We start from the raw sequence: 23,493 nt of genomic DNA on the forward strand, positions 1-23,493 counted from the left end.
CTGGACCAGCGTGGTGACCGGAACCGGAAACAGAGCGTAAGAACCGTAGGAAACGTCAAATTATGTATAATTATCGGGGGCAAAGTGAAGGAAAACCGAGGCAGCAACGTTTTTATGTACATTTTTTCGTTAATAATATGAAATGAGAATAAAGTAAATGTCATAAAGTACTCTAAATCCATTTATGTATATAATATATCCAATGTTTTATTTAAGATGGCATGGCTTTGTAGGTAAGTTAAGGCCCTGTCGCATACATTCTACAAAATGCGTTGGTTTTTCAGAATTGCATTCATTTTAGTAAAATATTTGATTTTTTAATAATTTAAATATTACAAACGTTATATTCAGCATTCCAATTGATCCATATAGTGTTGCCACCTTATTTTGTATATTTAAAAACGGTTTGAGTCTGCGGTGGTGTAACCATTTATGATGGTATTAACGTGTCTAAGCTGAACGGTCCCTTTAGCGCGCCTTCTAGTAACTTTGTACATTCCGGCTGCGGTCACACTGCAGAACCCTTTTAAACCGCAGAAATCGCTCGCGTTTTTTGTCGCGGCGCTTAATTTTTTAAAAGAAACCGAAGGAATATTAAACAGTTTTCCTGTGAAAATGATCGATTCGGCCGCGTTCTAAACCCAATGCCAATTGCCGCGACTATCGGCGCATCATTCAGAAAACAAGAGAAACACGCAAGCGAAAAAAACGAAGTTGTGCGGAAAAACCAGTTTTCTTTTTGCCCAGCGAGCAGCAGCAGCAACAACAACAAGCGCGTAGTTAAAAAACAAGCAGCAATCCTGTTCAGTCCTGAATTAAATACAACCAGCAACCAGCAAGAAATCAAAAGAAATATGCCAATGAAAGTGTCGTGCAATAAAGCAATAAATTAATCAAAAGAGGAGTACGAAAACGAGATTTTCCCCAGCGATTCCTGCGAACTAAGCTTGTTTTAGCCGGACTAACTAAAACGTAAGTACAAGCCAAGTATACGTATACACACACAATCTTGTAAATCGCGGAGTTTTGCTGTTTTCGTGTGGGTTTTGCCATCTTCTCTCCTTTTTCGCCTCCTTTTTGGCCGCCTCTGCAAGTGTGCGAGTGTGTGTGCGTGTGTGTTGTGCAAATGGCAGGTAGAAAAGAAACGGTTGATAAAAAAATCTTTTCAAGGGCGGACGAGAAAAGTCTATTATTAACCACCTTTGTGGCTAATTTTATACGCCATTTCGTTTGATTGCCCCCGAAAATGAACAGTAACACTTTATGTAATTGGTGGAAAAGCGTAATGGCTTGGCATCCCGGGGAAAAATCAATAAATCAGCGCCGCTGCAGCTGTGTTCTCGTCCTGCATGTGTATGCGTGGGCTGTTTTGGAGCCAGCGGGCGTGAATTGGGGTAGGAATCGGACCTCTCTCACTCCGCCCTCTCTTTTATCCTTGCCTCTCTCTCGCTTACCCACACATGCATGCAGGCTTTCGCTATCCGTGTGAGCCGCAAACAACAAATAAGCCGCTATAAAAAAACGCGTATTTTGGCGGCCCCTCCGCCCGCTTTTAGCCCCGCCTCCTCCCCAGTGCATTTCCCCATGCAAACGAGAAAAATCAATAAGAAACCCACTTGGCCGCAAGAGCTGTGAAAATAAAAGTCATCTAAGACCGAATGCAAACATGGAAATAAGTTATTAACCCAATTTGCATATGTATGCGAGAGCATCATCGCACGGACAAAAAGAGAAAATGCCAGCGACTATAGTTAATCAATCAAACCAACACGAAATTCTGCGAACCGCAAATTAAGTGACTCAGTCGAAATTCAAATGCCAACAGCTGTGCGCGTTTAAATTTATACGCTTAGCGCACTCTGCTCGCCGTTTTCTGGACCCTAAGCCAAAAGAAGCAGAAGCGTGGGCATTTCGATTTGGCCAAAAGTCAAGTGGCCAACGGACTTGCGGGGCTTCCTATGCGTCACTGTTCCACTGCACTTCTTATCCTTATCTCGGCCAAATACTACACTTCACATGGTAAATCGGGAGGTGGCACCTATCTATTGAAACTTATTGGGAAACCAGTATTACTGAGCAAGGCGGAAACTCCGAATTGTTTCTGGGAAAGTAGGTTGCCAATGTTCCTATTTTTAGGATTCAGTAAATTTAGCGCCTTCCGCCAATCAATCAATAAGCTCAATCAGTGTACTGCCCCAAAAATGCCTACGGTATTACGACGGATATCACTTCATATCGGGGCGCCAGTAACGCGAGATTGTTTATGTTTACTTATCATAAGTATGAAAGTGCCAGTGTTATCTTTATACTGAACTTAGCCAGAGGTAAATAGAAGTAAATTAAAGTTAACAGCGTTATCATTCATATGATTCATTTACAGCATAAAATACAAATATTAACGGAAACTTTGGGATCCATCGTATTACTAACTTCATTCCTAACCATATTTATTAAAGTAGATTCCTCTTGACCAGGGACCACTGTACATGAGGCACATGAGCTCATTTCCACCGCTGACCCAGAATTCGTTCTCCCTCTAATTCTCCACAGCCACACTGTAATTTACAACAGTTCGCCAAGCCTCACTTACTTTAATTGTCACATTTGTTGCGACCACACATGCTTTTCCTCTCAGTGTAGGTGCGAGCGAGATGCCGCAGCCATGACGCCATGTTGCGTGCTCCAGAATGGGAGGGCGAAACAGCACAGTAGTATGAGAGAGGGAGGGGGGAGAGAGAGGTGAGCAAACAGCTGACACTTGACTCTCCGCACAAATGGCAATTACAAATGTTTTTACCGTTAAGGGGCGGCAGCGCAGCCACACGAGTAAATGAGTAAGTGAACGCTACCGACTTCTTGCTCGTCTCCCGTTTTCCATTTCCATTTCCATTAGCATACGAGAGGACAGAAGCGGAAAACAATGCAAAACATATTTTCAATTAGTTAATCAGTCGCAGTACCAACAGCTGTGCGTATGTGTGTGTGTATGAGTGTGTGTCAGTGGGTGTTTGTATGCTCGAAAGATATGGGAAAGTGCGACCCTTCATAATCACTTGGGCTTGCAAGGCACAGCCATGGCCAACTGTTTAGTTTCACTCACAGATGTTTGGAGTTATTGCCAAGTAATCCCAGACACTTCATGTTGTTTTCATTTGTATAGTGATGTTTTTCGGATTTTATCTGAGATAAAACTCGAATATATCAATAAACAGGCAGACTTCGCTGTTTACTTATTACTTACGCTAGCACTGTGAATGGAAACCATCCACTCACAAAGCCCAAAATAAGCGGAGATAAGCTCTTGGGCAACCAAAATATCGTTTGCAGGCAGTGTTTACTGTGTTTGCTGTGCCCTCACCTACATTTGTACTGTATTTGCCGGCTGTTTGCTTGTTTGCCTTTGTTTGTTGCCTTTCGTTTGTTTGTGTGAAAGTGAGTCAAATGAGATATGCCTTCCTAGGCACGGGCCTACATACATATGTACATAAATACCGTTCCATTCCCCGATCCCCGAAAGCGATCCCCTAGTTCACCCACATTCCGCATTAGTTTCTGCCTTATCAGCAGGGTCTTCAGTCTGTTGTTGTGTGGCGTACTTTTCCATTGAACTTTTAATGGCCGACCTGCAGCCGATTTAATTATTGAATTTATGTTTTGTTTTGAATGTTTTGAATTTGGCGGTACACTGCAAAAAATAAAAGCTAAGTGGTAAATTGCATTCGAGACACATTCGAGAAAGCGATGAACCCAAGCTTATGTTCGAAATTAAACGATATTATGACTTATGCAAACAGATAATTTATAAATTAGCTTGCTCATTACTTTGCAATTCATTGGAGGGGCAAGCTTAATTAGCTGAATGGCACACATGTTGCAAATTAATTTGAGTTATGCACTGCCAACCTCCGCCTTAATTGTCAACAGATTAGTTTCAGCCGGGTGTGGCTCCACTGCCCATTCGCCATGCCAAGTGCGCCTGGCGGGTGTGAGCAATTAGCCGGCTTCTCGGCGAGAATGCGTTGATCCCCCAGTTCCCAGTCGCTTGGCAAAAGTGTCACGCCAGCTGGGAACCCAAAGGGGGGATTGGGGGGCAGTAGTTTCCATCGAAGTGCGGGGGATGGCTGCGCTGGAGGAGGCTCATCACGTTCGACTGCCCAGATGCTAATCGCTCCTTGTGGCGAGCTATTTTTGGGGCACGCTTTGTTTACGTTTGGCCCCAGGCATTCCAGGTGGGCGTAGCTCTGTTTTTGGATGCCATCATATATTTTTTGGCACCATTCGCCGATTTTGGGGCGTTAGCAAGGGCGTGGGTGGCAGGTCAAGTTGGTGGGAGCATGGGAATATTCACCGTGTCCTCCACAAATTGGACTCAATTGGAGGCTGCAATTGGTGTGTAAATTATGCAACAGCAACAGCAGCTCACATCAATCAGTTCATAAATCAATCATTCTCCCGAGAATCGAAACTTACGGCCAATTGAAGCCAATCAAAATGGGAGTCTCGATGTGGCCAAACTCAATAAACGCATGTTTATGGCCATAACGTATGATTTATGTGCCAATTCGACATTCGAAGGGGGTAAATGCAATTCCCAGCAAATAACCTTCGGTGGCACCTACGATTTTGCGCAACACGAAAATCAATTTTCAATTTGCATGCCAAAAAAAAAATTAATATAAATACAAATTGAGAGTGTTTTTCGCGTGCAAAATTATGCAAATTAGACGATGGAGAGGGTAGGGGGGGGAGGGGGGAGGTGGGGATGGGAGGTGGATCATCCAAAGCCAAAGAGAAACCGAAATGCCACTTGAGGCCAAAAACAATGGGGTTTCTAGCACCCTTCGGATGCGCTTCGCAGCGCAACTGAAGTACTCAAATACCCGAATGAGCTGACGAAGTCACTTATCGATTGTTTTCGATTATTACGAAATAATGCGCTTAAGGGGGAAGGGAGGGGGGAGAGGGGGGTCGTCCTTCCATGCAACCACTGCAATTTAAGATAGACTGCAATTTAAGATAGTTACCTTAATTGAGGTAGCTATAGCTCATAATGCACTACATTTAGATGACAAATGATTAAATGCTACATAAATCATAGCTAATACTAACCAGCTAACTAACTAGTTAATAGCTTGTAAGGCCACTCCCCAATTCCCAATTTCTGGGCGTTAAGAATAAATCAGACAACCAATTAATTCCACATGGCAATGTCCCCCAAACGATGTGTTTTGATCATCAATAAAACCTCCCTCGATTAATCCATTTTGGCGGCACGACACAAATGACTCCCAACTCTCGTCGATTCGATGGCTTTTGGTCATTTACCTTTCGGCGCTGCGTGAGTTCTCCCCCCATTCCCTTTAAATGCCCCAAAAGGTGGCACAAATCAAGATAGATTGTTTATGGCCAAGTGGTTCTAGGTGCGCAGATCGCAGGAGGGACTAGCAATTTGGCATTGGCCCGAAATTGGGATTAAAGCAAACGTGTCGCGCGTCGCGTTTTCTGTGTCACTTTGCATGTGAATCATGCGGCTTTTCCTTTGGTTTTTCCCTTTTTTACTTTGGCTTTTCCGGCAGAGAAAATAATAAATATGATAGCAAATAGGTCATTATTAGTTTACTACTAGTGCTAGTGATTTTTTGTTTAAGCAATTAGTAAATACTAATTAAAAACCAGATGCCATAAATATAGTTCGCATTACCACTCCTTTCACTCGCCGTTTTCCAGCCCGCTTTTCTTTTCTTTTCCCCATTTCTGTCAGTGGAATGCCGCCATTTGGCACTCGACTGACTTTCTTTCCACTTCGGTTTTGGTCATGGAAATGGAAATTTGTCAACTGGCCGTTGTATTTGACCCGCTTGTCGTCCTGGGCGATCGCTTTATTGTACAATTGTGCGGCTTACAACATAATTTGCCAAATGTGATTAGCAAATTATGGACATGGACGGCACTCGCGCAGCTTGGAGCTCGCTTTCAATTCAACGCTTCGTTTAACTGCGGCAAATTGAAAGCTGCTCGGCAGCAGCAGAAAAAAAAACAGAAAAAGCTGAAAAAACTGAAAAAACGGCAGACATGAACTAGCAACAATTACAGAAAATTAAAAAAAGTATACTATACATACGGTTTTGTGGCAATAAAAAAATTGGCCAGCGTCGAGTTCATTGACTTTTCCGCTTCTTGTCTTTAACTGTGGCATATTTCTTTGCCCCCCTCTCCCCCCCGCTGGGGGTTTATCTTAACCGATTTTTTGTACTATTTACTGGCTATTCTCTATTCTATTCTCGATCTATTCCCGATCTCGATGTCGTCATAATGGCGTGGGCTTCATCACTTGGCTCTGTGTGGCCTTTTTAGCCATTACATGCCGCGCATTTGGTTTAATTAGACTGTGTAATTATGCATTGCAGTGTGGGTGACGCGGTCCCAACAAATTGTAAACAAATTGAAAGCGCAGTAAACTCTCGTTTTATGGGCCATTTCAACTTTCTAGGAGTGTTTGCGGAACTGCACATAAAGTCCCAAATTTACGTTCCCACTTTTGACATCGACTAAGTTAGTTATTTACTAGCAGTTAGCTAGCTTAGTTGCCTAATTTCTCTATTCGTTGTTTTTAGCAATAGATTTTAGGCCATTCAAATAAATAAATCATTAGTCGCTCCATGCTAATGATTGTTCTGTCTGTCCAAATATTTGATTTCGTTTTGTTTCCCATGGGATTTCTAGAAGATCTAGTCATTCTGGCTAATATTGTGTATTAACTAGTTTTTAAGATTAGAGAAAGAAGCGAAAAAGATTGATGATGGTAGCAGGAGAACTTGTTTTCATACGTAATATGTGACATATAAAGTTATGTTATGAAAACATAAACATATTCTGATTTCAGTGGCAGTTGATTGAATATATGTTAGTTATGCTATTGGTGGGGCATGCACGCGACATTCATTCGCATATTTGAAATTACTGAATATTTGTTTGTGGGCGACGAATGACTCACTCACAATGAACTCACCCTCAGTTGAGTGTTTTTTTTTTGGGCTGGAAGATGCGCTGCTGCCGATGGCTGATGATTCAACAGCAAACATTTGCCTTCTTATAATATAATATAATTATTTAACTTAAAATTGCCACGACTTTCGTTTGCAGATTGATGAAAAGTCGGCGTGGAAATCAAGCAGCGGCATTTTGCGCAATTAAAATAAGTGTAGTGCCATTTTCCTGCGCATTTATGCTTTGCGCAATAAAAGTTTATTAACATTTTGCACATTTGCCTGGCAACAACAGACGTAAATGTTTGTTTTGTTTTTTTTTTTCCAACAGCAGACGACCGCAAATGTTGGTTAAGTTAGCTGTTGGATTTACGTACGTAACGGTACTTGAGCATGCTCAGTGTTGAATAATGATGGCGCCTAAAAAATATGCATTACAAAAAAAAAGTAAAAAACGGCAAAGCCGTAGATTAGCAAATGAGCTTGTTTCTTTATCTTCGTCTTTCCCATATGCAAATCTTAACTTCCTGGCCACGCCCACTGTCAGTTGCACTTTGCACCGCCCAACTCTCTGGATTTCCACTGGATTTCCAATGGATTTCCAATGGATTTCCACTGTATTTCCAATGGAAGCCAAAGAAAGTAAAACGGCGCTTATCTAAGAGCGTTCTGGGATCTAAGCGAGTAGTTTTTGTGAACTGGAGCCAAACTCTAATCGCCACAATGGAGTGCACAATGTGGAAAGATAGTTCCCCTCCTCCTCACTTTGTGATAGAATCACCAGGCTGATTTGGAGCAGAATGGCATGTGTGTAACAATAGCTATTCAGCGCTTGGATCCGCTGACGCTGTCTAACTGCCACTGCGCTCTAATAATTATTTATAATAATTACTTTTTTGCGGCCCGCTGTTTCGGACATTCGCAGTTCTTTATCGGTTCCATCTCTATCGGGCTTAATTAATCCCGCTGCCAAGAGCGTGTTTCTCCGCCGATCGAAATCGAGCGCTGCTGACCTTGGCGAGATTCGGTTGGACTCTCATAATGGCCACATTGCGACAGGCAACGCACTCGCTTCCACTGACCGCGCGGCAGTTCGATCGTAAATCATGGCCCCACTGCACGCACTTTCCCACTTCGCACTACCCCAAATATTTTTTGGCACGCCAGTGCAGCCGGCAGCCTGCAGCCGGGAAAATGGAGAAACGAGCGCCGCCTCAATGCCGACGTCGAATGCACCAGCACACAGTGCATTTGTCGTCGATCCTGACATTAAACATTTTCGCAGCCGACAATGTCAGAAATGATGGCCAGCTGCAGAAACGAAGGAAGTTTCGAGTTTTCCAAAGACCGAATCTGGAAATACACTTACTTTAGGCCATGATAGTGTGTACTCATTTTCTAAAATAGTGACTTGTCAGCTGAATTTGCATGCATGCATTGAGGATAATTGAATGTAGACTGCATCCATATTTCCCAGCTACGTGCCAATTTGCATTGAAATCGAATTGCATTATGTATTCATTATGCCCAGCTGATGGAAGGGCATGTCTCACACGAAAAAGCGGCACCAGCTTGCACTTTTGTGCATCTTCTGCTCTTTTTTTGTTTATTTTTTATAATTTTTTTTTTTGGCTGTGCATGTGCATATGGCTGTGAGTGTGGGGCTTCTTTTGCTTTGTCGCCTCGAGGTCATAAATATTTCGTTTTCGTTTTGAAAATAAAAATTCACTTCTGCAAAATAAACTTTTTGCCAGACTCTTTGTTCGTGGAATTTGGCTGTGCCTATTTCTTTTTGGCCGGGCCAACAAATTTGCATATCAACAGAGAGTGAGTTTGAGACCCATACTCTGAAGACAGTGCGCGACATGAGCGTAGGCACTCGAAGGGTTCAAGATGTATTTGAACTGCTCACTTGAGCAGCTCACCTGCCTATTTTTTGGCCATTTAAAATGTTAATGAGTAGTTGCGGCCAGAATGGAGAGCACGTTCCAAAAGCGCTGCTGTTTGTTGGCCAAGTTGCGCGGAAAAGCCATTAAATTGTGATTTATGCTTACAGCCAGAGCGGTGGAATGCTTTGTGCCGATTTCTGCGGCTATTCCTTCTGGTTTCCTGATATTTCGTGTAATCAACGTGCATTGAACTTTCGCACCTCGTCGCCTTTTGTTTTCCATTTGTTTATATCTCGTCGTACCTACGAAATTGAGGCAGGTCGCTCTTTTACGGCCAAATTAGCCTTTCATATCAGGCGGAAATTTAAGCGACATTCGCCCACTGCCAGAAATGGTTTTTGGGGAATTTATGTATATAAACATCCGATTTGACTTGGATTCCACCCATTCATTCAAATATTGCTTCTGCAAACAATCGAGATGATTTACACAACTTGATGATTTAGGAAACTATGAAATCACATTAAGAAACCGTTGGATATTTATAATATTTCGCATTGACGTTGTATTTCACCGTGTAAAGTTTCCATTCAGCGGAATTAGCATATGTTTATAACATTTTTGGCATATGGAAACTTTATCTTTATCAACATGTTTATTTAACTGGCATTTGCTAAGGAGACATTTGATACCCATTTGTTGTGACGAGAATGCCGTCTAGTAAAACATTTTCCCACATTTTAAACATGTTAGTGTTGTAGCTTTCAGGGCATATTTACGTTCACACCTTTTTAATGTTTTTTTGTAGCTATTTTAATGATTCCCAAATATTTGTTTTAAACCACACTTGTAGAATTACCATATATGTATGGTATGCAAATTTGTTGCAAATAATCAAATATTATCGAAAACTTTCTTTATGTCTTATGTATTAAATTTTCCCCAGTGCATTATCGGCTTTTTGTTTACTATTTGCCGAAGACAGCCAGTGCTTTATTTTCCGCACATTTCACAAAAAAAAAAACACTGAATTTGCATAATGTTTCACACGCCGGCCCCCAACGCACACACACAAATGCACTCTCACTCAGTTGCAGCAGCTCCACTCTCTCTCCCTCAATATGCTCACCTCCTCACTCGCAAGTTGCCGATGCACTTGCATCACTCTCTGCTTCCTCTCTCCCACTCCCACTCGATAGCTAGAGTTCGCTCGCGAGAGCCTCAGCGCCGCTCTCTCTTTTGTGGCTGCTGCCCGCTCGCTCAGAATGGCTTTTTGGCTCAGTGTGCTTTGAGCTGTGCTCGCGAGCGTTTCGCAGATATATTGCTGAATGCTTTAATGATTTTGTATTTATTCAACGCGTCACTGTCGCGCGCGTTGCGATAAAACCAAATAGATCGTAAATTAGGTTTTTCGAAGTTCGAACGCCTCTTTTGCCGCTCTCTCCCTTTGCGTTGTATCTCTGTTCAACGAATTTCGAGACACGGCGGCAAGCAAATTTGATTAACAGCTATCAAAATTGTATTTTTGCGCTTCGACGTGTCGGCATTTAATCAGCAATTTATTTCGGTGTTTCCAATAATTGGGCAAAATCGGAATCCCAAGGCCCGCATTAAAACTTCCGTTTGTCACCTTATAAGGTGGTCATCATAAAAAAGCGATGAAAACCAAACCAAAACAGTGCTAACAACGAATGTGTAACAAACGTGTATGCAAATCAATTCTGTAAGTTTCCTCAGCGTGGGCATAAAGTCGATAAAATACTATACGCAAATCGTGTGAACAGATTCCAATCGAACGAAAAAGTAATACTAGAAGTTCATATAAATAATTAATAATATTCTAATGTTCATAAAGTGGTAGATTGCAAGTTTAAGATGGTTGAAAGTTCTATAGAACCAGTGCAGCAAACATATTCGCATTCCACATACATATACTCACACCAAACAGCTGTGCCTAATGTTTTCACAGTTGGCTTGGCTTTGGCTTTGGTTTTAGCCTCAGTTTTAGCTTCGGGCCGACTTGGGTTCGTTTTCGCTTGAGATCTGTTGACTGGTCTCGATTTTTCGGTCTCGTCTCATTTGATTTCAAGGGCCTCACATTTTGACGCCTGATTGAGTTACAAACGGCGCCCCACCGCTCGTAAATCAGTTTTTAGAGCTGTACTGTAAGCTAGTGCCAGGTACAGGGAAGCGTGGATAACTTGAACTTGCCATGAGCTATGTGCAAAATAATCACTGACAAGTTTCAAGCAAGTGACAAATTTGCATTGTCTACTTGCTTTTACTTCAACTCTTGACTCCTGACAACCAAATCCAAAGCATGTTTCACATAGCGAGGCTGCACTGTGCCATTGAATACTGTATTTGATTCACCCATGATATTACACCGTCGGCCTCTTTGCACTCTGCGTGATCTTTAATATGAATTAAGCGCAGCTGCGTGGAAGGAAGGCTCCCACAATTTGCATGTCGTCCCATTCCATTTCACTTCCTCGTCGTCGGGGGAAAAGGTCAGACTCAAGTCAATGCCACGCCGAGTCCGCTAATTAACGTTGCACTGGCTTTGCGCCACCAGAAGTACACTGTAATTGCACTTTACGCGTTTATAATGACTGTTCGTTCGGCTAAAGACATCAAGAAACATCAAAAAATCAAGAAATCGGCGGCAACTTCAAGTCGGCGCTGATGCTAATTTAAATTTTGATTTATTATCACGTTCGCCTGCAGTCCGTGTTCGCATTCAGGGTCACTTCCCCATTGTAGTCGCCTCCTCCAAGTGCTGAGCTCCACTCCCATTGGTAAGTTTGGCGGGTAATGAGTTTGCTTTGTTGGGCATAGATTGAGATCGCTGGTAGTCGGGTGCAGTGTCCTTGAAAACGAGCCAAACAGTGGGAGGTGCACTGGGAAAAAAAGAGTGTACCAATCACATATTGATTGAAGTTAATGCCCAAGCATAGTTACTCTCAACTTCATAGTTACTCTCATTTAATTTAACTTTTGGAAAGTTGTTACTTATATTTTCGAGTGCATAAAATCACTGCCATCACTGACCTCGCAACCGCTTTTCAGAGCCCTCGCCTTTTGGCCTGGCCAAGTGCAGTAAGTAGTTGGCTGAATGAAGAGCCAAGTGCAGTGGTTCTCACTGGTGGCCAACGAGCCGGCAAGCCACCCAAAACACCCAATCCCATAAAACATTCGTGGCCAGTGGCCAGAGTCCGAGTCAGACAACGCCCCAATTTGGTTTGTTGGTTTCTGGGCCGCAGCCGAAAGTGAATTCTATGGTTTTCCCTTCTGGTTTCCACTCGCACGCCAGGTTTGATGTGTGTTTTCATTTTATTTTCCGCCCATCGAGAGCTCCCCCTCATCCGCCGGCTTTGAAAAGCGGCCAACGATTGTCCATGCATGGCGCACATAATTGGCCCAACCGCCAAATCGACAACGCATTGCTTTTGCGGCTAGAGATGTTGGCGTGACGAGCGGCAATCCTGTCGAGGTAAACACCTTGGACTTAATGGCGCTTTCTATCAAGGTCTCCTAAGAATTTACGGGGTGTTGCGGCTAATGCCTCTTTAGCTGCTTTCGATTAAAGATTCTTGGAGTTCTTTAATGAACGAATGAATCTACTGCTGCAATTTGTACAAATTAATGTCCCAACTCTAACTTGACTTTAAACCGTATTTAGTTACCGATTTCTCGCATATATCTTTCGCTTTTAATTGCCATATTATGCAAACCCGATTGAGATTCGAGTTGCTGGCTTCCAGCTCTGGACTCTAGACTTCATAGACACACTCGCACATAGAAACTGCCTGGAGGCTCATCATTCTGGTAAACAATTTGCCCAGCAATTTGTGAGTGTCTGGCCACTCGTTGCTATTTTATTGGCTTGTATGGCGGATGGCTCCATCGATTTGCAAATCATCGCGCGATCGTCGAACCCCTCCACTCGAGACCCGCCCAACAAAACGCTTTGCCTCCCATGAGCACATTTATGATTGTTATTCCTTTCTTTCTTTTTTAGTCTTATTATTTTTTATATATTTTCCATAGCAGCGCTACTCGCAACAATGTGTTCCCCTTATAAACTTATCGTTTGTCACTTGGCTCTATCTATCTGTGGTATCTCTCGGATCCATCGATTCACTCCAGTGGTGCGGCGACTGGTTTCGGGTGGTTGGATGTCGCTGGTGGGGAATACGGGCCACAGCCATTGACATTCACAGCACACTCCCCTGTCCGCTGTCCGTTGCTTTGTTTCTAATAAATAGAATGCAAAACAAATAGAAAAGAATATTTTATTGGGGAAATAATAGAAGGGAAATAAGTTGTGATTCAATAATACAATAGACTCCCTACCTTTGTGGTTGTTGGTCTATGGAAACTTTAAAATGACCCATAAAATATGCTTGCGAAACGCATAAGTTAGTTATAGGATATTTGTTTATGAATTATGTCATTCTGCTACGGAATATATCAATATAAACTATCAAATACCTATGGATGTACCTTCCCAACTTTCGTTTATAAGAGTGTTTCTTTTAGCTCCCCCCACAACTTCTTAGCCAATTACATGGTTTATCTCTGACAGTCTTCTCGATGTTTGACTTCAAACTCCAAACTGCTGCCCACATTCCTTGTGTCTTTGGCTTTGCTGGTTTGTTTCCAATTTCCTACAACGCTACAAGCCAACATGAGCAAGTAGCTCATCCACCGATAGCCATCATAGCTTACATGATCACATTGGCGTTGGTTTGGGGTCGTCAATCGTCATCAGCGTCGTCATCGTCAAGTTGTTACGCCCAAATTTGGCAGCAGATTCAAATCAGGCGGCGAGCGCCCCTCGATCGTTTTATTTATTCACTCCATCGGCAGTTAATATCTTGTTTGGACCTGGTCCGTCTGTCTAGTGGCTGGTGGCGTTGTTCTAAGCCTTCGGCACTGGCTATTACTCACGACCGACCTTTGTTTGCTATCCGAATGCGATAAATGGGTTTTATATGAAAGTCGCATATAGAAATCTGAGTATTGAACGGTGTTAAGTATGCCAGGTTCACTGAGCACGACGTGGGCGTTTCGCGATTGATTCCAATGGGATGGCATAGTCGCTTTGAGTGGAGATGCCTTGGGTGGAGCCTCTCCTTAGGCACATTCCAAAAGGTGATCCATGAAATTGTTACTGTGTTTATTGTTTGATCATAAACGTTGGATGGGGTTACCTAATAATCTGGTTATTAACTAGCCCATCTCCTTATTCAAATTTCCCCGCGAAGTACCAGCTACATACATGGCTGATCATAAGAAAAATAGCTGATAGATTTCCGCAATAAAAGCGTTAATGCAAAAGTCATACATCAATGACGATCGTTTAATGTTTAAAGCCTGCCATTAGCTATTTAATTACACGAATTTCGAGTAGAATATTAAGTAAACCAACATTGGTGGCCATATATGGACTTAAATCAGCCACTTGCGAATGCTGGTAAAGAATGAAGTCATATCCGAGCGCAGAACGTGCAATTATCGAGTTACAAGTGGATTCGCTTAAGTTTTCCGTTTTCCCTCTGCTGCTGATTGCGCCGTTCGTTTCTGATCACCTCATGCATGTCGCCAAGTGAGCCATAAATTACATAATTGCCGTACGTTTATCTACTGGATACGGCCAGTGGTGGACACCAGTACAGATATCTGTGATCCGTGGCCTTTGTTTTCGGTTCGGAGCGTTCATTGCACCCCCTGAGCTACCGTAGCTCTCTTGAGCCCAACTTGCGTCCAGGAAAATCCTCAAGATACGAGCTGGCGAGTTGCAGCGATCGATTTTTGCCAGCTGATTGAGTTACTCTTTGTTTGCCCGCCAGACAGACGGACTTTTGCACACGATTTGCATGATTAACCGCTTGATAGAGTGCGCAGCTTATTAGTGCTCATGTTCAGCGTGTAAGCTGCGTCTTTGTATGCAAATTTTATATATAGAATTTTATAATAATATATGCGGTTTGATCGTACCTAAGAGAGTTTCCTTGTCTACAATAACATAGCATTCCTAACACTTTTAGAAAGCATCATTAGGAGGGGTTATATATGTAAATAACTGGTCAAGCACTTCGATTGGCGATAGCTTCCAGTTTCAAATGCTCAAGAATTCGCGTGTTTTTGTTTAATTAGGATTATTAATTTAGGAATTCATTTCCCATGCCCCGAGTATGCACACCTTTGCCAAGGTGTCAAATGAAGCATGTTTCATTTTATTATATTCAACAAACAAACTTTACCTTTCTGTCAACTCTCGGTGAACTGTGCAAATATTGGCTGGGCAAACATCTCTTAATGTTTCCATTGTTTACGCGTAAGTTCGCTGAAATGCTCAAGGCGTTTTTCCAAACTGTGCAAACAAAAAAAAAAAAGGCGTTTCGCTTCCAGGCGGCTAATTCTCCACCATTCTTCCCGTATCAGATTTCAAATGCAGCGCCATTCGTTTGGCATGCACTTGCTTCCGAGATAACAAATTGCCATGGAAATTGAAATTCTATATGTTTGCCGGTCTCCTCCAGCCTGCATACCCATAGAAGGAAGCAACCGGGCGAGGGTCAATCCATTGCGGTTTGTGGGAGGTGCTATGTGTCCAATGGGGTAATGCCAGGAGCTGCCAACTGGGTTTTTCATGAAGATTCCGGTGGGTGCGACCGATTGAATGCATTTCGAATTCATTATCATTGCAGAGCCACAGACAAGTGCTTGTAGATTGGCACTTTTGCTTTGAAATTTGTGTAAATATATGTATTATAATATTATAAATTCAAATATATGATATTTAATCAAATAGCGGTTGCATCCCATTGCAATCTGTTCTTGTCACTGCTGAAATCGAAATTAATCAGAATTCAACTTTGAGTTAGTCACTTCCTGTTGGGATGCGTCAACGCATTGCTTAATTACTTGAGTTCTGAATAATTGGCAACGCGAAAATGATAAAAAGTTTAATGCATTTAGGCAGCTTGCAATAAAGCTAAGCAAATTTAATAACTTATGTGAGCTGTGTACTTGTGTTTGTTTGTATACGTATGTATGTATGTGCAGTTCCGTGTGAAGTAACTCATGCTTTTCTCTCTTATTTTTTGCAGTTTAATTGTGCAACTACAACAACACCAACAACAATAGCAGTAGCAGGGGAGTCTCAGCAATTGGCACAATTGGCGATAAATCAGCAGGAAAAGACGAAGCAGAAGGAGGAGCTGGCGAAGCAGTGTGAACTTTAGCAGACGCAGCGGAAAGGGAACACAAACAAACGAATAATAGCGGTGCACGTGAAAAGGGAAAACGAATAAATCTACGAACAACGAACTGCAAGCGAGAGCGAGATAGCAACAGCTGTCTTATTAGCATTTTCGTCGCGGGGGAGTAGAAGTAAAAGTGCACTCCAAGAACGGAGAGAGTGCAGTGAAAGAGAGAGCAAGCAGTTAGTCTTGCATCTTGTGAGAGAAAGAAGTTAAAGCAGTACATATGCAACTGGACTTGCAAAAGATGTCATTGAAAACGAAGAGAAAAGAGTTGTTTGAAAAAAGAAGTGAATGAACTACAGATAATAGGTAGTTACAAAGAGTAACTGGGAATTAAGAGAGGTAACTGGAAGAGATAAGGATTACACCGACTTCCCAAGAGAATCCAAGCAGTGCCCCATTCTCGAGTATCGATTTTGTCTTCGCTATTTTGCCACTTGCTATTTTAGTTGGAAACCGTTGACAGTTGGCAGCTGCAGCGGGAGTCGCGGAGGCGGGCCTTCAGCATGTGGCCCTAGACAATAGCAACAACCATAAAACGCAACAAAAAGTGCAAAAACCGAGGGGAAATCTGAGGACAGGAGACGGAGTAACCAATTGGCATTCAGGCAGCGAAGCATAACCAGGCGGTTGGGCTAAGACCGGAAAAGCGTCGATGAGTTGAGAGCCCCTGACATACACTCCACTCCACTTCACCCTCTTACCCTCCAAAAACCCCTCCGAACTCCGTCCCGCAATGGATGCGTCGCCCCTGTCGCCGGAACAGGCTCCCATCTTGGTCACGGGGAGGTCATTGGACCAGCAGGTGGACGCCAGTTCGCCCAACCACTCGAACTACTCGAATCTCACGAACAGCAGCAGCAGCGGCAGCAGTGCCAGCAGTCCTTCGGCCTGCTCGTCCTCGTCTTCCTCTTCCTCGGCTCCACAATACAGTGCGGATATCCGGGCGGCTGCACTGCATCCACAGCATCAACAGCAGCAGCAGAGAGGATCTGCCTCCGGATCGCGCTCAGGATCAGGATCGGCGAAAACCTGTGAGCTGGACGTGGGCGAAGAGCGGGATACCTTCTCGCCGGTGTCCAGTCCGGATTGCAACGGGGCCGCCGCCGTGAATGTTCTGCCTTCTTCGAGTGGCTCTGTGGACAACAAGATCTACGAGGGAGGGAGCAAGGGAAAACCACCCTCCAAGGAGGAGAAGCAGCGCCAGAACGAGGAGATCGTGTGCATGGAGACCTCGACGGTGTCCACGGAAACTGGTTCCTGGGAGTCCATGTACCCCGCAGCGAGCGTTGCTCCGCAAGCTGAACCCGAGGAAATGGAAGCCACTACGGTATTCAAAGGCATCAGTGCCAGCACTTTGCTGCGCGACCTAGAGAAGCGGGATCAGCCGTTGTCCACCTCAGGGACCAGCGCCTGCTTCATAGACGCCTCATCGCTGAGGGACGAGGATGAGGTGCTGTCCTTCCCCAGCCTAGATGGCCACGGCCAGGAGGAAGAAGTCGGACAAGAGGCGACTGGCGACGAGGAGCCTGAGGGTGAGCCCTCGCCCACAGAGCAGCTGGAGCAGTTTCACAAGTCCTTTGCCAGGTGCAAAGGCGTGAGACTAACTCAACAACAGCAACAGCAGCAGACAGAGCCGGAGCAGGAGGATCCCCCTGACGAGCCGGCGGAGGAGCGAGGACATGCTCCCATGTCGGTGCCCTACAGCTTCCAGCACAATGCCCAACACTTCAGTGTGCTGCCCCTGGGCAGCAGTCCCAAGTTCACCCACCACCAGCATCAGCACAACCAGAGTCAGCAGCATCATCCCGATCTCAGCTACACCACGGACTACTCCTCCAGCAGTCCGGCTCCGAGTTTAGTGTGGTCGGAGCAGGGCAGGAACCACCATGGCGCCTCCTCCTCCACGCCGCACAACTCCATGGTGCACATAGAGCCAGCGTCGGCAGGGAGCAATAACTCCTCCATTCACAGGGACTACACTCTATCTTCCTCATTGTCGCATCACAGGGATTCGGGTGCTTATTGCAGTGATGCCACGGACTCGCCACTGCCCCTGCCCCGCACTCCCAAAAGAAGTTCCAAGTTCGATGAGGCCAATCCCATTGTTTCTGGCGGAGCATCCATTGAGGATTTCCGGGAGAAGCAGTGTGAAAGTCCCAGCATCAAGAGACGCACAGACACCTGCCCGATCGTCTCGGGCGGATTCGTGTCCCTGGACTTTGCACCCACTCGACCGCTGGCGGATGACGATGACGAGGAGGAACTGGGTGAGGATCCAGAGATAGCTGGTGTGGAAATGCGCGTGAAGACGGGGGTTCAGAGGAAGCCCGTTTCCGGAATCGCCTCCTGGGTGGTGGACATGAGTGACTGCCGGCCGGAGAGGCGAAGGAGCACCAGCAGCACCACCTCCAGCTTCCGGGAGCGCTCCGATTCCAACAGTTCGCACAAGAGCGGCTGTGGCTTCTACGTGTCCTTGGATGACATGGACAGGAAGCCTCAAGAGCAACCAAAGGCAGCAGCGGTGGCACCTCCTTCGCAGCTGAGCAAATCCTACACGGCACCCAAGTCCTCTGGATTCTTTGTGGATCTTTCCCATAGCGCCAGAGATGAAGAAGTGGCACCAAAGAGTCAAGATGTGGCCGAAGAAAGGGAGGAAGCCAAGCCAGAACCCAAGAATATATTCAGCATGTTCATTGATTTTGGGGAGCAAAAGACACCGCGCTCCAATGGACGAAAGGAACCGTTGAGTTTGGCTCAGAGGTTGTCCAGCTCTTTGAGCTCTTCCGCTTCGAGAAGGGGAGACACCGAAGTGATGAAGTCCAGCGCCAGTTCCACGGAGACCCTGATGGCCAAGAGCGCCAACCTGAAGGACGTGTCTGCAGGAGCTGGTGAGAGCAAATCCTTGGACTACAGATCGAACCTGGAGCCCCCGCTCACGGTGGCTGCACTTCGTCGGCTGTCGCAGCAGCATCGCCAGCAGAGCGATCCCTCCAAGCGCCACAGCTGGGGCAGCAATGGTCAGCCTGAGCAGGCATCCGGATCTGGAACGGGCAATGATTGCAAGCGATCCATCAGCCTGACTGCCAACGGAGCAACTGATTCGGGAGCGGGTCTAATGAGCATCATTGACAAGCTGCCTATTATATCTAAGGCCTCCTCCCTCTCCATCGACAGCACCGTGTCTCCCTACGACGACTTTAGTGGATCCAATCCTGGAATAAGCAGCTGTTCGGAGGAAGAGCAGGGTCAAGTCCAGGGAAGGATCAAGAAGAGGCGAAGGGATGTTCAAATAAACGAGACCTACGATAAATCCAGCTTGGCTTCGGTAACTGAGGGCATTCTATCCAAGGACTTGTCGCCTGCTTCCAATACAGACACAGATGATCTCACCTTCCAGCAGGACGAACAGCTTGCCAAGGAGCAGGCGGAACTGGTTTCAGTGCCCCTTCAGCTGACCAGCAGCTCCAATCGCACCAGCAGCGTAATGGAGACCATAATCGAGGCCAAGGAGACGGCCTCGCCCAAGAAGCAGGTTACACTGAGCAATGGGCATACCATGGAATCCTTACACGCCACCATCGAAAAACAGAAGCAACTGCTGGAGACGGTCAACGAGCATGGAGAGCAGACGACTCAGCAGCCCTCCCAGATCCCCTCGAGCTTCGTGAAGCTGTCCGACATGGATAAGCCCGTGAAGCACGATTTGCAGTCACCGGATTCGATGAGCAAGAGCGTGGGCAACAACCACAGGAGCTCCCAGCTAGGTCAGAGACTCTACAGGGATGAGAACCGTGCGCGTCCTCACTCCTGGGCCATGACCCGGTCCACGGGCAACACATTGCAGAACTTTACCAACTCGGTGGACAATATAAGGAGTCTCTCCCGGTTGTTTCCAAACTTCTCCAAGGAGTTTTCCAACTCGCTGCCCAACGGTATGACACTGGAGCAGCTTCAGGGTCAGCAGGTGGACTACATCCAAACGGATCTCAGTGCGGACTCGAGTCTGGCCTCCAGTTTCAGTAGATCGGGAATGGATGAATCCTCGCTGAGCTGCAGGCAGCCCAGGCGTTTGGGGGAGGATTTGCTCAAGATGTTCCTGCAGGAAATTGCCACGGATATGCTGGTGGAGGTGCACGGTCGGCGTATCCGTGCCCACAAGTGCATCCTGCGCTCCCGCTGTCAGTACTTTGCTGCCATGCTGGCTGGGCACGGATCGCAGAGCGTGGTCTCCCTGCAGGGTTATTCCTATGCAGCCGTGCACTTTGCACTGTGCCACATCTATTCCGGTGCCTCGCATCCACCGGATGGGATCAGTTTGATGGAGCTGGCTGCTCTGGCGGACTTGCTGGGACTGGAGGGTCTCAAGGAGGTAACCGCACATGCTCTGAAGACAAACTACTGCCACAACTTCCACAAGCCCTGCTCCGGCTGCACCGATGGCATCCTGCAGGTGCTTCCCGTGGCGTTGAACCATGCTCTGGATGATCTGTACAGGAAGTGCCTGCGCTGGACGTGTCGCCACTATCTGAAGGTGTGGCCAACTAGGCAGTTCGCCCAGCTGCCCCCCGACATCCTCGGCCGATGTCGCCAGCAGATCGTCGCTTACATGGTGGGTATTATTGGGATAGACTCTTCTCTACATTAAGTGGTTATCAAACCTTTCTCTAATTCTAACCCTCAGACATCGGATACGGTGCTGGACACGGTGCTCGACTGCGACCACCTGTTGGCCCAACTGTCGGCCTATCGCTGGGGCCACGTCTGCGAGCAACTGGTTCGGGAGATCTTAGAGGCAGCGTACGCCTATGTGGGTGACCACTTCGCCAGCCTGATTGCCAGCGATTCGTTCCTTTCGCTGGGCCACGACCGCAGCAGGCACATCCCGCGCTTGGAGTCCCTGCTGCTGCATACAGCAGCTGAGCTGACTCCGGAGCAGGCGTGCCGCAGCTATCAGCGGGTAACGCGCCTAAACACCGTGCTGCAAGCAAAGGTCATCCATATGCCGGCCAGTTTGGGTCAATCTGAGCTAGCGCGGGAGCTGCAGGGTCTGCAAGAAGAGCAGTTGGACTGGCAGCCGGAATACATACGACTGGTAGGAGCACTCGTCTACGCGGTGGAGCAGTGCCTCATCCGACAGTGCTCAAGGGCCATGCGCGTAACAGCCTGGCAACGCATGGACCTGGAGCTACGCAAGAAGATTCAGACGCTGGCCCGTCTTACAGAACCGCTGGACATGAAGCGGCAAAACGGCAAGCCAGTGGGTAAGGCCTTTTCCTTTGGCGGAAGCACACGCAGCCAGGACCTAGTGCAGATCAAGTTGGCCATTCAGGCGCAGACGAAGCGAGCCCATGCTCAAGAGACACTAATGTACAAAGCCACGCAGACCCAGGACGCGGCTGGTGGAGCGGGCCACGTGCAAACTGCCGACAGGGGAGTGCAGGCGAATCATGAGTCTCGGGAAGGAGGCAGTAAGTTCGATATTTGTTACATAGCATTGATGAGTTAACCATATGTTTTATTACCCAGGCAAACTGCTCAAGTCCAACTCCCGTGCGTATGTTCCGCATCGCGCCAGCTCCCAGGTGGCTTCGGAGCGCAACAGCTTAAATCTTCATCGACGCACACAGTCAGAGGCGCCGCCAGTGACCCACAAGAAACCGATTACTGTTGCATCTTCTACAGTAGAATCAAAGTCTGCCCAGGGAAAGCCTAACGCTGCAACGGCCAAACTTGGCGAAGTGCGACCCCGGTACCTGGAACCGCGTAAGCCAAGGGCTATGGCTCCATCTGCTACAAACGGCCATGGAGCCGGTCCGGTGCGCAGTGCCACCAGCTCGAGCATCCCAGCCAATGGTGGCAGGAAGGTACCAGCCAAAAACCTGCACATCTCTTCCAGCGACAGCTCACGGAACTCGAGTCCGGCTGCACGTAGAGTGCAGAATGGCACACGCTTGGGCAACAAGTCCAGCAATCTGTCCATGGACAGCTTGGCATCGCCGGCACGGCGAGCTAAGAGCAGCTCTAGGGGACCACAGGAGCGATACTCCTCCGACCAGAATTCGCTGGCGGAGAGCATGAAGAGCTCTGTGATCACCAACAAAACGATCTCACACGAGTCGCTCTCGGGTAGCTCGAAGCTGGCTAGGATTCAGCAGATAAATGGCCATTCAAAAGGAGCTGCAACGGGAAAAATCAAGGCAACGCAGCGGGGATCCACTGTCGGCAACAAGTCAACCCGCCAGCTGAAGCAACAGCACAATGCAATGGCCTCCAACGGATCCAGTCCCAGTTCGGTGCACACGACCAAGTCAGCGGCCAGTCGCCTCTCCTCCGTCAGCAGCACACTGTCCACGCGGGAATTGTTTAAGCAGCGATCCATTTCAGTGCCAGCTGGTGGTACAGATGGAGCGCCAAACAAGGGACGTCACAGCTTCCTATCGGCCAAGTCCCGAGAGATCCTGGCGAAGCGGGCGGAGAAGAACAAGCTGCAGCAGCAGCAACAGCAACAGAAGCAAGCCGAAGCTCCTGTCGAGGAGCAAGGCTCGGTCCAACTGCGCTCGTCCGCTGGTCCCCTGCGCTCCTCCTCACATTCCGCGGTGTCGAGCATGCTGCAGCAGCATAATCTGCGCAACAGTTTACCCTCCAACATTCCCACCAGACGCCCCAATACGCTGCATTTGAAGAAAACCACAGCGGCGACAAACGTAGTGGGCGGCGGTCCCACTAAAACCACCACCAATGGTATGTCGAATGGGACCTACAAGTCGGCCCAGGCGGTTAAACAAAAACTGGACCTGCTCATCGATGCCCAGATGGAGAGTGTGGTGCCCAGGGAGCGTGTGGAGTCCAAGCTGGAGCGCTCCAGCACCTTCTGCAAAGACAGCGCCGATCTGGACATCAGCGAATTGCAGATAGTGGAGTAATCAAAAACAAGAAAAAGGAAGAAAAGCAAGCGCATCAAATGGGGTGAGCATATCGACTGATGCTCCAAATAAGCATGGTAACCATATCGAGGCACTTATCTTTCCAGGTCGTATCAAATACGGCCCCGAGCAGATGCGCACCCGGATCCAGAACCGTACACGTCCCATAAGGCAACACTAGTCAATAATCTAGCATGCAGCTGCCGTTGCAGTTGGCGCATGAAACCATTATACAATACCGATAATAACGAGATGATGTTACTACCAACAGACAACCGCGATAATTAATACGTTATGACAGACATCCGGAACCCAAAACAAAAACACAACAAGTTATTGCCGTTTGCCTAACCCACTCCGAAGTATAACTATATTAGCTTATTGCGTTAGGGAAGTTAGCGATGAATTGTATGCAAAG

At 46.6% G+C, this 23,493-nt stretch overlaps 1 protein-coding gene across 2 annotated transcripts; it reads left to right on the top strand.

Annotated features, from left to right (window-relative positions):
• Positions 1–512: 512 nt before the first annotated feature.
• LOC6610349 lies at positions 513–23,091 on the top strand. Of its 2 annotated transcripts, none has more exons than XM_032717628.1 (4): positions 513–972; positions 15,994–20,761; positions 20,834–21,620; positions 21,679–23,091. In XM_032717628.1, exons 2-4 carry the CDS (start codon positions 16,886–16,888, stop codon positions 23,073–23,075), a joined length of 6,060 nt encoding a protein of 2,019 aa, XP_032573519.1. In that variant the 5' UTR covers positions 513–972; positions 15,994–16,885; the 3' UTR covers positions 23,076–23,091. The 2 variants fall into 2 exon arrangements, with proteins under 2 accessions (XP_032573519.1, XP_032573520.1); XM_032717629.1 differs by lacking the exon at positions 513–972 and adding an exon at positions 10,196–10,598.
• Positions 23,092–23,493: the final 402 nt, after the last annotated feature.

Source organism: Drosophila sechellia, chromosome 3L, assembly GCF_004382195.2.
Source record: "Drosophila sechellia strain sech25 chromosome 3L, ASM438219v1, whole genome shotgun sequence".
In the NCBI taxonomy this organism is placed as follows: Eukaryota; Metazoa; Arthropoda; class Insecta; order Diptera; family Drosophilidae; genus Drosophila; species Drosophila sechellia.

Bases quoted from the DNA above. Each gene is read 5' to 3' on its own strand.
- LOC6610349 (XM_032717628.1), top strand. From the start codon at position 16,886: ATGGATGCGTCGCCCCTGTCGCCGGAACAGGCTCCCATCTTGGTCACG. The intron at 20,762-20,833 runs GTGGGTATTATT...TCTAACCCTCAG, and splicing joins AGCAGATCGTCGCTTACATG to ACATCGGATACGGTGCTGGA. The intron at 21,621-21,678 runs GTAAGTTCGATA...TTTATTACCCAG, and splicing joins TGAGTCTCGGGAAGGAGGCA to GCAAACTGCTCAAGTCCAAC.